This window comes from Lolium rigidum, chromosome 6, assembly GCF_022539505.1.
Source record: "Lolium rigidum isolate FL_2022 chromosome 6, APGP_CSIRO_Lrig_0.1, whole genome shotgun sequence".
In the NCBI taxonomy this organism is placed as follows: Eukaryota; Viridiplantae; Streptophyta; class Magnoliopsida; order Poales; family Poaceae; genus Lolium; species Lolium rigidum.
In genome coordinates, this window is record NC_061513.1 from 245721957 (window position 1) to 245733725 (window position 11769).

At 45.4% G+C, this 11769-nt stretch overlaps 1 protein-coding gene across 1 annotated transcript; it reads right to left on the bottom strand.

Annotated features, from left to right (window-relative positions):
• Positions 1–198: 198 nt before the first annotated feature.
• On the bottom strand, positions 199–2951 carry LOC124663898 (ubiquitin carboxyl-terminal hydrolase 36-like). Its single transcript, XM_047201540.1, has 5 exons — positions 2672–2951; positions 904–1022; positions 709–825; positions 448–628; positions 199–368 (listed from the first exon to the last, which is right to left on the bottom strand). The coding sequence occupies exons 1-5, from the start codon at positions 2949–2951 to the stop codon at positions 199–201; spliced, it is 867 nt and encodes a 288-aa protein (XP_047057496.1).
• Positions 2952–11769: the final 8818 nt, after the last annotated feature.

Consider the following 11769-nt stretch of genomic DNA (forward strand, 5'->3'; position numbering starts at 1 on the left):
CATTTGCTATCTGAATAGCAATAGTACAGCCATAATCAAAGATCATTGTGCTACTGTTCCTATTTTAAATATACAGGAGTAACACCATCCTAGTGTGGTAGTGTAAATAGCTAAGTAGATCGATCGTCCTTGCACTCTGCCCACAATCCACTATCTAATAAGAGTACAAGGTCTATTAACCGTGATGCAGCCTTTGTTTCAACAAAGCACCACATTGGGTGAATCTAATCTTTTGAGGCCACATTTTCTTTTTACAGACGCCATGCCCGTCGGTACCCGTGATGCATTCTGATCCAGGGAAGAGCTTTCGGAAGATGTAGACAAATCTGCACCCTTTTGCTTCTTCATATTCATTTGATGTTCGATCACCGCGTAAAGGTATTGATTAGTTACTGCAAATGTACTCCTCTTGGTTTCAAGCAGATTATAATTGGAAATAAATCTTACCCAAGTTTTCAAAGGCAAACACATTATGGTCATTAACAGGGTACATCCTCTTGGTAGCACTAGGGACACCACTATTAGCTTCCTGTAATAAACTTGAGAACCATGGAAACATGCCATGCCTAACATAGAAGAGCAGATACGCTTCTTGGTTTAGTGCGCTTGTCTCAGTAATTGAATCAACCTGCAAGTGAAAATATGTGTTATAAGGTGAAAATATCCGTGGCATGAAAAAAGAAAGAACAATTTAGTACTAGCACTTACAAGTGAGTCATTCATCAAGTGCCAACTAGTTGGTGAAGAACGAATGGTGCACATGTAGTGGCCAAAGTTAGGCAAGCCAGAATGCTTAACAACGCCATACAAATCATATTTTAGGCCCTGATGCATGTTAAAATACAAGAAAAACATCAAAATATGCTTCATCGATAAACCAAGAATGGTGCACATGTAGCTCACCTCTTTGTCTGGGTTAGTGTGGAATAGCTGCAAATCAAGTTGTGATGGGTATGCCACATGTTTGTCAATTTTCTCAATGTAACCATCAAGGGTAACCGTGAAGCGCTTTAGTTGAAATGCTACCACATCCGGTGTTGCATCAAGCACAAGCCGTTTGTCCTTACACACTTGGCCATTACAACTTTCACATTTTAGCTTGTGCTCAAGCATCACCTAATTGTTCCACCTTAGTAAAAGACTTCAATGCGAAGAACAAGGTCATCAACCCGATCGATCTCCAAGCCGATATCAAGAAAGGGCTCAAATGTCTCCGAGCAAGTGACCGCAATCATGGCATGTCAACTACATGAAGAGAATTGTATTACTCCAAATAAGCCATAGTAGTTTGAACACAACTAAGCAATAAGAAGTACAAGACATACCGAGCTTTTCAGTCTACCTCCAAACACCGCTCGACAATACTTTCCCCATCAATTGATTTGGGATCAAGGGTACACTTGTGCAAATTTTCCAGCAAGCAACTTAATAACTCATGTGCATCCTCTTGTTGGCCTGGTATAAAAGCTGGAGATAATTCTTGTAAATCTTGTTAAGGAATTGACAGTATGTAAAAAATTCACCAAACTTAAATAAAGCAGAGGAAACATATAGTCAATCCAAAGGATACTGCTTAAATTATTTTTGAACCTTGCTGGCACTAAAACAGACCCAGGGCTTTGAATCGATTCTTCCATTTGTGCTTTTAGGGCGCATAAAGAACAGAACCCAATTTCATCATCTACATGGTAAGAGTAGAACATATCATGCAAAGCAAAGCCATTAGGAGAAATCATGCCATTAGGAGAAACAATACATACATGAGCATGGACTGGAGTGGTCAGTGCAACGAATTTTCCGAAATAGTGGGACAAGTATGAGTCATGCATTGAAGAATTGCATTTAGAAAGCACGTGTTGCCCATATTCGAAGACCAGCTCCCCGCACAAAGGAGTGTTACAAAGTAATAACGAATGAACACCGACATATTACACTACGAGTACTATGTTACATACCACTAAATGGGGTTTCCTCAATGAAATGGAAACTTCCTTATTTTCCTTTTTATGGGAGTTTCGTCGCTTAATTTTAGGAATGGGCGCCGATTGTTGCTTAGCTTGCACCTCGCATTAATTTCAAAAAACAAATTGTATGAGCAACACTAGTTAGATTTGAAATTCAAATTAGTCTATCCGAATCTTTACCTCTCGCTGCTTTGATAAGGTCTTTAGTTTTTACAAGTAGATCCGCCGAGATAGTTAGAGGGATTCCTAGACTACCTTCTGCCTGGAGGCGGTTCTTATTCATGTGAGAGATTTCGTAGTCTATCCCTCCTCCATTTTCCATCACCCCAATCATACATGATTGGAGTGTCACGAAGGTTCGAGAGAGTTTGTCGACCTCGTAGTTATTATATTCTTCCTCCACACCTTCTATCAACTCTCGAATATTGTTTGGTGCTCTTGTATCGGTGTGAGACTCCAGAGACCTAAAGAAGCCTAGATCTAGCGCATTTAGGTCTGGACTGTTTGGAGGTTGCTGCAACAACTTGATGTCCAAATCAGTCTGTGCTACGGCCTGTCGGAAACCCTCATCATTAGGGAGGACATGGGGTTTGGCATTGTCCTGCTGGATGAAGATTGTTCTTCCTACATCCTCATCAGGCCACTTGTCCTCCTTTTATTAAGTGGGATTGTCGGTACCCTCGAGAGGCCCAAATCTATTCTCTTACGGCCAACATGACCCTTCTTTTGGTTCGAAACATCAACTCTTCGTTTCCCTTCTGCAATCTGATTCTTGCCTAAGTTCCACACCCTTTCGACTGTTCGTATACTTGTGTTGAGCATTTCTGCTATGAGTTGCTTATCCTCTTTCGTAAAACCTCCATCTCTTCTTCTGATTACTTCTAAGGCAAAATAAAGACCATATCTTTCCTCATCTCTCAGTTCTTTGCCTCTGTCCTTCTCCAGCATCATCTCATCACCCTTGCCTTTGTCCTTCTCCAGCATCATCTCATCACCCTTCCCTTCTCCTGCTCTAGCATCGTTTCATCACCCTTGCCTCTGTCCTGCTCTAGCATCGTCTCATCACCCTTGCCTCTGTCCTTCTCCAGCATCGTCTCATCATCTCCGCCTCTGTCCTGCTCTAGCATCGTTTCATCACCCTTGCCTCTGTCCTGCTCTAGCATCGTCTCATCACCCTTGTCTCTGTCCTGCTCTAGCATCGTCTCATCACCTTTGCCTCTGTCCTTCACTTGCATCTGTTGTGACGGGCTCAAATTGAGATCAATGACAACATCCTTGCCTCTCTCGTGCACTTGCATCTGATGTGATGGGCTCAAATTGAGATCAATGACAACATTGTTCACTCTATGCTGCTCTAGCATCTGATGTGATGGGCTCAAATTGAGATCAATGATAGCATCCTTGCCTCTTTGTTGCTCTTGCATCTTGTCACAATGTACTCTCATCCGAGGGAATCCCAGTCTCATATGGATCAAAGGTTTGGAGAAGATGTCCTCTTGGCGCATTCTCGTCGTATCTCCACACATCTTTTGCACTAAGAGGTGCTTTCTTCCTCTTGGAAACAAGCATATATAGTTTGCCCCCGTCAATTTGTTCCTTCATATAGCTGTGCAGAGAGAAGATTAAATTTAGTCCACATGATGAGCATCGAACTCCTTCAAAAATCACAAAAAGAATTGGAACTTACTCATTGGAGAGAATTAATGGATCATCATATTGGAGTCTCGTCTTGTTTTTTATTCTCTTTCTCTTGTTATCTTGTACCCCTCTTGTTCCTTTGACCATATCCTACAAAAATATTCATGCTATAAAGAATATACAACACCAAAACAAATGCAACAATGCTATAAAGAAAATGAAAATTTTGAGCCACCCAGAGAATAATGTGCCAAATAATGGATTGTAGAATGCCACAAGAGAATGACAATTTTGAGCTGTTACCAGTTAGCACTAACAACAGAAATCAATTGTGAACTGGGTGATGCCTTGTCACAGACATTTCAATCATTCAGCTTCAGACAAGGATCTGGCGCATACCAAGGACAAGTGTCGATATAGAACTGGTTACCTTTACAATCAACAAAATGATATAGAACTCCCTTTCAAAAAAAGAAGAAGATATTGAACTGGCTACTGGACAGTTGAATCCTGATGGGAACAGTTGTGCATTGTCAGAGCTTGTGGCGATAAACTCTTTCGCCAGATATATCCAGAGAACAAAAATGAATTTGGTAACGAACATATTCCAAATAAACAGTGTGAGTGCCTATTCTGTTATTCTAGCTTACGTGTATGGACTCTACCGATGGGCAATGGGCACCATATTCTCCAGTTTGGTGGAAATTACTTACCACAGAATCCATACCATCTCTGTGCCTGCCTTTGAATAAAGGAAAAATAGTTTTTCAAAAAAAAAAGAATAAAGGAAAAATATACAGAGAGGCGCCGCAGCTATCGCTCCCTGTGTGGCGGTTCGGTCACGATGGAAACTGCATCGCCTCCCTATAGGAACCGCGACAGCAGGTTAGTGACAACTACAAGCAACATGTTACTGACAACTACAAGCATCAGGTTAACGAAAATGCCTTTCCCTCTTATAATTTCTAGGAGTAGCTTCTGAATATTGATGCTGTATCCTGCTTTATCAAGCTGTTGTTATGCAACCTAAAATGACTGAAGTCAATGCAGCCAGACTGTTTATCATTGTTGCAGGATATGCTGGAGTCTCTTGGAAATACAAAATGATGCTGTATCCTGCTTTATCAAGCTGGTTTATCTGATGGGCTCCCTAAGTTCGTGAAGGCTGAAGGATATGCTGGGTAAGTCTATGCAAGGAAACGGAATATTGGAATCTATTGTTCTCCGTAACTGTAACCTCACTCTACTGAAAAAATGTTGGGTATGCAGATTGTACAAGGGGATTGTTCCACTATGGAAGTAAGTTTCTGTTCCTGCTTATTGTAACCAAAATTTTGTTTCATTCTTAAAAAAAAAAATGTTTGGCCTCCTCGTAGACATCTGCTACTCTGATTCATATATAGATATAGATCTGCTGTTATAACTGTAATGCTGGTCACAACATGTCTGATGTCGCTGGTGATAGTTCTGTGCTGGCACAAGAGCATATTCCTCGCCATCGGGTTCATCGTGTTCTTCGGCACCATCGAGGCGCTGTACTTCTTGGCGTCGCTCATCAAGTTCAAGGAAGGAGCCTGGGTCCCGATCGTCCTCGCATTCTTTTTCATGATGGTAATGTGCATCTGGCACTATGGCACCATCAAGAAGTACGAGGTTGATCTCCAGAACAAGGTCTCCAACCTGCCTGCATTCCATCAGGTAATTTGCACATTCCTCTTCTTCTGAAGTTTGTTCAGGAGTGTGTTGACACCTACTGTACAATGTCTGAGTGTGTTGACATCAGACATGTTGTTGAGATAATGGTGTTCATTGTTGCTGACAAAGTACAGTACTTTCACCTAATACAGTAAGGAGTACTTTCAGATAATGGTGTTCATTATTGCTTCTTTTTCAATACATGTACTGTACAATCTGCAGGTTATTACAGTATCTCAGGATCTACAGCTTCAGCTCCAGCAGTTTCAGGAGTATGCCAGGAATGGGGTACCTGCACAGACTCTAACGGCTTCAGCAGTTGGTCTTCGACAGCAAGATCGTCCGCCTCCACTCCACCAGGGTCTTCCACCTCCACTCCTCGAGCTCCAGCGGCGCCAGTCTGCGAGAGGTCGCCGACGCGAAGGGTGGGAGGTCGCGAGCCCGCCGGCGTGGGCCTGTGAGCTCCACCGGGTGGCCCGTCGGCTCCGGCCCGGCGAGGGGTGCGGGACTCCGCCGGCACCGAGCGGCGAGGGCGAGGGACTCCGCCGGCGCCGGGCCGCGAGGGGTGCGGGGCTCCGCCGGCGCCAGGCTGCGAGGCGCGCAGGGCTCCGCCGACGTCAGGCTGCGAGGCGCGCGGGGCTCCGCCGGCGTCAGGCTGCGAGGCGCGCGGGACTCCGCCGGCGCCAAGCTGCGCGGCGCGTGGATCTCCGGCGGCGGCGCGGAATTTCGGCGGCATCGAGGCTGCGCGGGGCGCAGAACTCCGGCGGTGTCGGGCGGCGCGATCCGCCGGCGGGAGTCCCCGCTGCCGGGCTGCACGGGCGCGGAACTCCGGCGTCGTCCGGGCGCGCGATCCGCCGGCGGGAACCAGCTGCAGCGAGCCCGCGAACGCGATCCGCCGGCGGGAGTCCCCCGCTGCCAGGCTGCACGGGGCGCGGAACTCCGGCGTCGTCCGGGCGCGCGATCCGCCGGCGGGAACCAGCTGCAGCGAGCCCGCCCACGCGATCCTGGGAGATACGATTGGGGATGCGTTGGTGATGATTTCGAAATACAAAGGGTGGAAATGCAAAAGTTCATTTACACTAGCGCTCCGACATCTAATTCGTGACGGAGGGAGTAAGTTTGATTGAAGGGTACGGCATTAATTTGAATTTTCAAATTCTTAGTAAATTTTCTATACAATATCTTATTCATTGAATCCAGTTCTAGAGCAGTTTTTTCTAAGTTAGTTTTTACACTATACATTAAAAAATATACTCTACCCATTCAATTATCACTGAAAATTTTCTTTTTTGTAATTTGAATGGTTTTTCGGAAGGGCGTGCCTAGGTCTTGGTGGACTGAGATATCCTTACGTCTCAGTCCACCGGCCGTTGCATACTCTCTCCGTCCGCAAATAAGTGTACATCTAGGTTTTATGTTTAGTCAAACACTTTAAACTTTGACCAAATATATAAGGAAAAGTAGTAGCATTTATGACACTAATTTAGTATCCCGAGATTCATTTTGAAATGTAGTTTCAAATTATATCAAAATCTTATTATTTATGTTGCTACTTTTTTTTCCTCGGTTGGTCAAAACTTAAAATGTTTGACTTAATACAAAAGCTAGAAGTACACTTATTTGTGGATGGAGGGAGTATATAATATACTCCATGTTCTGATTTAGTTTTGATTTTAGGCTAAATTTTTTGTTCCATAATTATCTACATTCTAGATTTTATTTAACAAGACCAAATAAAAAGTCGTCTTACTCTTTTTATCGGACATAGGTACTTTCAGTGTAGTTTGGATTGACTAAACTAGTACTTCCTCTCTCTCAGTTTACTAGACATGCACGTGTACGTAGGTTCTCAATTTGATCTATATAATATAAATTATATAACATAAAAATTATACCATTATAAAGTATAAAACTTAAAGTTTCTAATGATATATTTTTTTGTAATATATACCTTGGATTAAGTTTGCCAAATTGAGGGACTAGTAAACTGAAATGGAGAAAGTACTAATGAATATAATACTAATTTATCTGATTTTTGCTAGGATGTAGGTTAAATTAGATTGGGGAGAGAGTATTCTCTAGCCTCCACCTGATCCTCTTGTGTTTGTTTTTTGTCGGCCTATACTCTAATGATCTTGCATTTCTATTTTATGGGCTAGGAGTTTCTCATTGAGAAATAGGACGAAAATGAGAGCTAAGATGTGAAGTGCGTTTGGGGTGCCGAACGCCCCTGACTTGTTTTGTGGGCTGCATCCCAATAGTTAATTTATTTTTTATTTTTCTTATTCTCTCTTTCATGTTTGTTTTTGTTTATAATTTTGTTTTTAAAAGTTAACACTTTATTGGACCAAAAGGTATTTTTTGAAAAATTATAAAAGTTTCTAAATATCGCAAAATTGAATATATTTTAAATTAGATTTTTTCAAATTGAATATTTTTCAATTTAAACATTTTCATAAATCTAAGTCTTCTGAATTGGATCATTCCGACGCTTTGTGATGAGTCATATGCTTGGCATTGGCCGGCTTCACATTCGCTTTTGCAAGGTTTTCAAGGATGTCGGAGTCGCCGCTGCATGATGGCAATGATATTTTTTTTGGAAGGCAACCTCCACGAAGACCTTCGCCTCGTTTATACATGTAGGTTGTGTGGGCAGCCACGGGGTTATTTACCTTCACAATGGTCGTGTTTCATGACAATCGGCGAGGGATGTCATGATCTTAAGCTGGTTTCCCGCTAATTAATCGGTCAAACTATCTTCTTAATTAATGAAAATGGCAAATCTAGGGGTCCTTCGCCGGCCTTATCATCCTTATCCGTGTTTCCAAAACAAACGGAACAAAGCCCGGAATCATCCGCCTCTTTACAAAACCTGAACTCATAGCCCTTCAAGATCACAATCACCTGGTACCTAATGTGGCACCTCTGGATGGAGATTTTGGTATCGTTTTTCTCCGGGAGTTGGCGCTCCGGCAACAAACCGACCATTATGTTGTGACAATAATATCTCAAGGTCGCAGCAAATCTTGACGAAATGTCCCATGCTCGAACATACATGTGGTCTCGGTGTGTAATATGAGAGCATACTTTATTTTCCGAGGATCGACGCGCTCTAATTTATAACTATTTTTTCGAGAAAGCATAGCTATAAAAGTTAATGATAACATTGGTAGACTTTCACACAACAAAGTTTTAAGGCGAGGCAATCCATTATCACCTATGTTATTTAATACTGTGACTGATATGCTTGCTATAGTCATTGAACGAGCAAAGATTGATGGACAAATTGAGTGACCGAGAGCATATCCAGTCGCGTCCCCCAAACCTTTTTGGGTGCGCCGGACATTTTTTTCGTCCCTAGTCGCGCCCCAAAGCCTCCTTCCGTCCAGCGCGGTCCAATACGGTGTCCGGCGCCCTGAGTCCGTCCCCGCTCCACAGGGACGCTCCAGACGCGCCGGACAGAGCGAGAAGCGAGGCGGGGAGTGGCGGGCCCGACGCGTCATTGACACGGAAGTCTAAAACCCGTCTCCTACCTCTAGTCAAGCGATGTTAATGGCGTCTAGGCTTTCCCAGCTGGCGATGTTAATGGAATATGGAATGCAGTTCGAGTGTTGTTCAGAGTCTCGGATGGGATCCAGGACATCACGAGGAGTTCCGGAATGATCCGGAGAATAAGATTCATATATAGGAAGTCACTTTCCAAGTTTGGAAATGATCCGGTGCATTTATGGAAGGCGCTAGAATGTTCTAGAACCTTCCAGAAGAAATCATCATGGAAGGTGGAGTTCCAGATGGACTCCACCAACCCTAGCCGGCCAGCCAAGGGGAAGGTGGAGTCCATGGTGGAATCCACCTCCATGGCCGGCCATAGGGGAAGGAAAGGGAGCAATCCCACTTCCCCTAGGTTTCACCCATATGGTAAGTTTTGAGTTGGACTCTTATTCGAATCTTTGGGCAAACCCTAGGGGTTCCACCTATATAATGAGGAGGAGAGGGAGGGGGCCGGCCACCACATCAGCCGCACCACCCAAGGGCACCAAGGTCGGCGCCCCAAGTGCCCCCTCTCCCCAAACCCTAGCCACCTCCCTCCTCCCGATACTCCCGCGGTGCTTAGGCGAACCCTGCCGGAGATCTCCACCGCCACCACCACCACGCCGTCGTGCTGTCGGGATTCCGAGGAGGATCTACTACATCCGCTGCCCGCTGGAACGGGGAGAAGGACTTCGTCATCAACACCGAACGTGTGATCGAGTACGGAGGTGCTGCCCGATTGTGGCACCGACAAGATCTTCTACGCGCTTTTGAAAGCGGCAAGTGATCGAGTACATCAACCACGAGATTTATCTCATTAATGCTTAGCGATCTTCGTGGGTATGTTGATCTTCACCTCGTTGCTACCATCTACTAGATTAGATCTTGGCTTGTTATTCGTTATTGCGGTGGGAAATTTTTTGTTTTCTATGCTACGAATCCCTACGCGTGTGTGTACGTATGCAGGTGACGTGCGGATCCATCAACCAAACAAAGAAGAGCCTCTTTTCTCGCACGCACGTCGTCTTGTTGATCGTTTGATTAGCAGCACATCACGTACGTGCTCAAGGAAATCGATTAGCGGCCATTGATTATGCAGGTCATTGATTATCCGTCGTCGGGTCGCATGCCCTCTAATCCGATCCGGGCCACCGCGCGAGTCCCGCTCACTAATTAATCTGCCACATCTCCAAGGCTCCACGTCACCGATCCGTGCCCCCAAACCATCTCCGCCCTTCATTCCGGCAAGCCGGTGCCCATCCAGCAGACATATCCGTCCATCCATTCTGTTTCCTGCTCCAAAAACAGGGTCCTTATTTCTCCATCTCCATCTATAAAAGAAGCCCATGGTGGCCGCCGCGGGCGGCAGCGCGTGCCGTGACTTATGACTTTGGACTTTGGCGACGGGACGGAGAGGAGAGGGGATGCCACCATGCCGCGCGCCGGGGAGCAAACTATATACGTGTGGCCGGATGCCGGCGTCATCCTTCCACGCCGTCCCCTTTCCATTTCGATCTCTCCCCATCTGTGTCTCCATAAAGCCGTTCTCTTCGCCCGGTTCAGCGCTCTGCATTGTTGTTTCCAGGTTCAGAAACTAAACAGTATTGTTGTTTCCGGGTTCAGAAACTAAACTGCTAGAAGTCCGGGTTCAGAGACTCGCGCGCTACGAGCTAGGAAAATCGAGCTAGCTGTGGTCGTTTTGTTTCCTTAGGCCAAATAAACAAAGCCAGCTGCTTCAAAGGAATCAGAAGAAACAACCCAAAACGCAAAAATGTCAAAGCATACCTCATCCTAGCATCTCTCTGCCGATCCAAATGTCAAAAATCGTAACAGGTAAGGAAGCCAAAGTTAGACCAGGGACGAACGATTTACCTGCTAGCTGTTGTATCCTGAAGATCGTCTACTCGCCGGCCATCGAAACGTCGACGAAGACAGCTCACACCACGCCATGGCAACTCCTTGCGTCGCTCGGCAGCCGGTCGGCCATGGCGACCGCTCTCCTCTCCTCTCCTCTCCTCTCCTAAGTCACTAGTCACACGTAAAGTCTAAGTCACTAGTCACGCGCAGCCGACACGCGGCAACATGGGGACGGCTCACGCCACGCCATGGCAACTCCTCGCGTCGCTCGGCAGCCGGCCGGCCTTGGCGATCGCTCTCCTCTCCTCTCCTCTAAGTCATTAGTCACGCGCAGCCGACACGCGGCAATGTGATTAGGGGCTCATATTTATAGAGCAAAAGGAGGACATGTTTGAATTCGATCTTGATGAGGTGAAAATTAGAGCGGGAGCTTTTCCGATCGTTCCTCTACTCTCTCTCTCTCTCTCTCTCTCTCTCTGGTTACTTGATGGACGATTGAGATCTGTGTGGTTTCATGGATCAGAGACATACGACATGACAGCTGCTATAAACGCAGACGTAAAACTCGAGGGGTCACCTAGTTAATAGGTGTAGTCAGTGTTGGTTTCCAGGCTTCTCGCTTCCTTAATCTTCCAGATCCAATTAGTCATGGTAGGGTCACGCGTGGAAAACTGTGTTTACAAAGCATGTGATCCAATTTGTTTTTCCAGACTCATCTTGATTGCACCGTGGTAACCTCTTCATCAACTTGGACTTACGGCGAGTCTGCATTTCTCTCGATTGCGCTGTGTTTAGCTCTAATCTTGACATTGTATCTAGTTTAGAGGTTTGGATGTTTGTATTTCCTATCCATGTAGTTAGGTGTGTAGTAAGTTGGAGATCAGCAAGGTGTTAGGTGTGAAGCGTACGAAGCTGACGAGTTTCAGCGGAGGCGGGCAATGCGAGATGCCGAAAGGTTGCTGTTCGGTGCAGCTTCGATGGCGAGATGCTGATGCCGTTTGAACCATCTGAAGACAACGAGCTGCACATTAAGTGACCGAGCGATCCGGTCAAGCTGATGCATGGAGAGTTGTTAGAGCCATGC

Excerpts from the sequence above, each read along its gene's own strand:
- LOC124663898 (XM_047201540.1), bottom strand. The coding sequence starts at position 2,951 with ATGATGCTGGAGAAGGACAAAGGCAAGGGTGATGAGATGATGCTGGAG. Across the intron at positions 1,023-2,671 it reads AAAGAAGGGTCATGTTGGCC|CATTTCAACTAAAGCGCTTC; the intron begins GTAAGAGAATAG and ends CGGATGTGGTAG. Across the intron at positions 826-903 it reads ACACTAACCCAGACAAAGAG|GGCCTAAAATATGATTTGTA; the intron begins GTGAGCTACATG and ends AACATGCATCAG.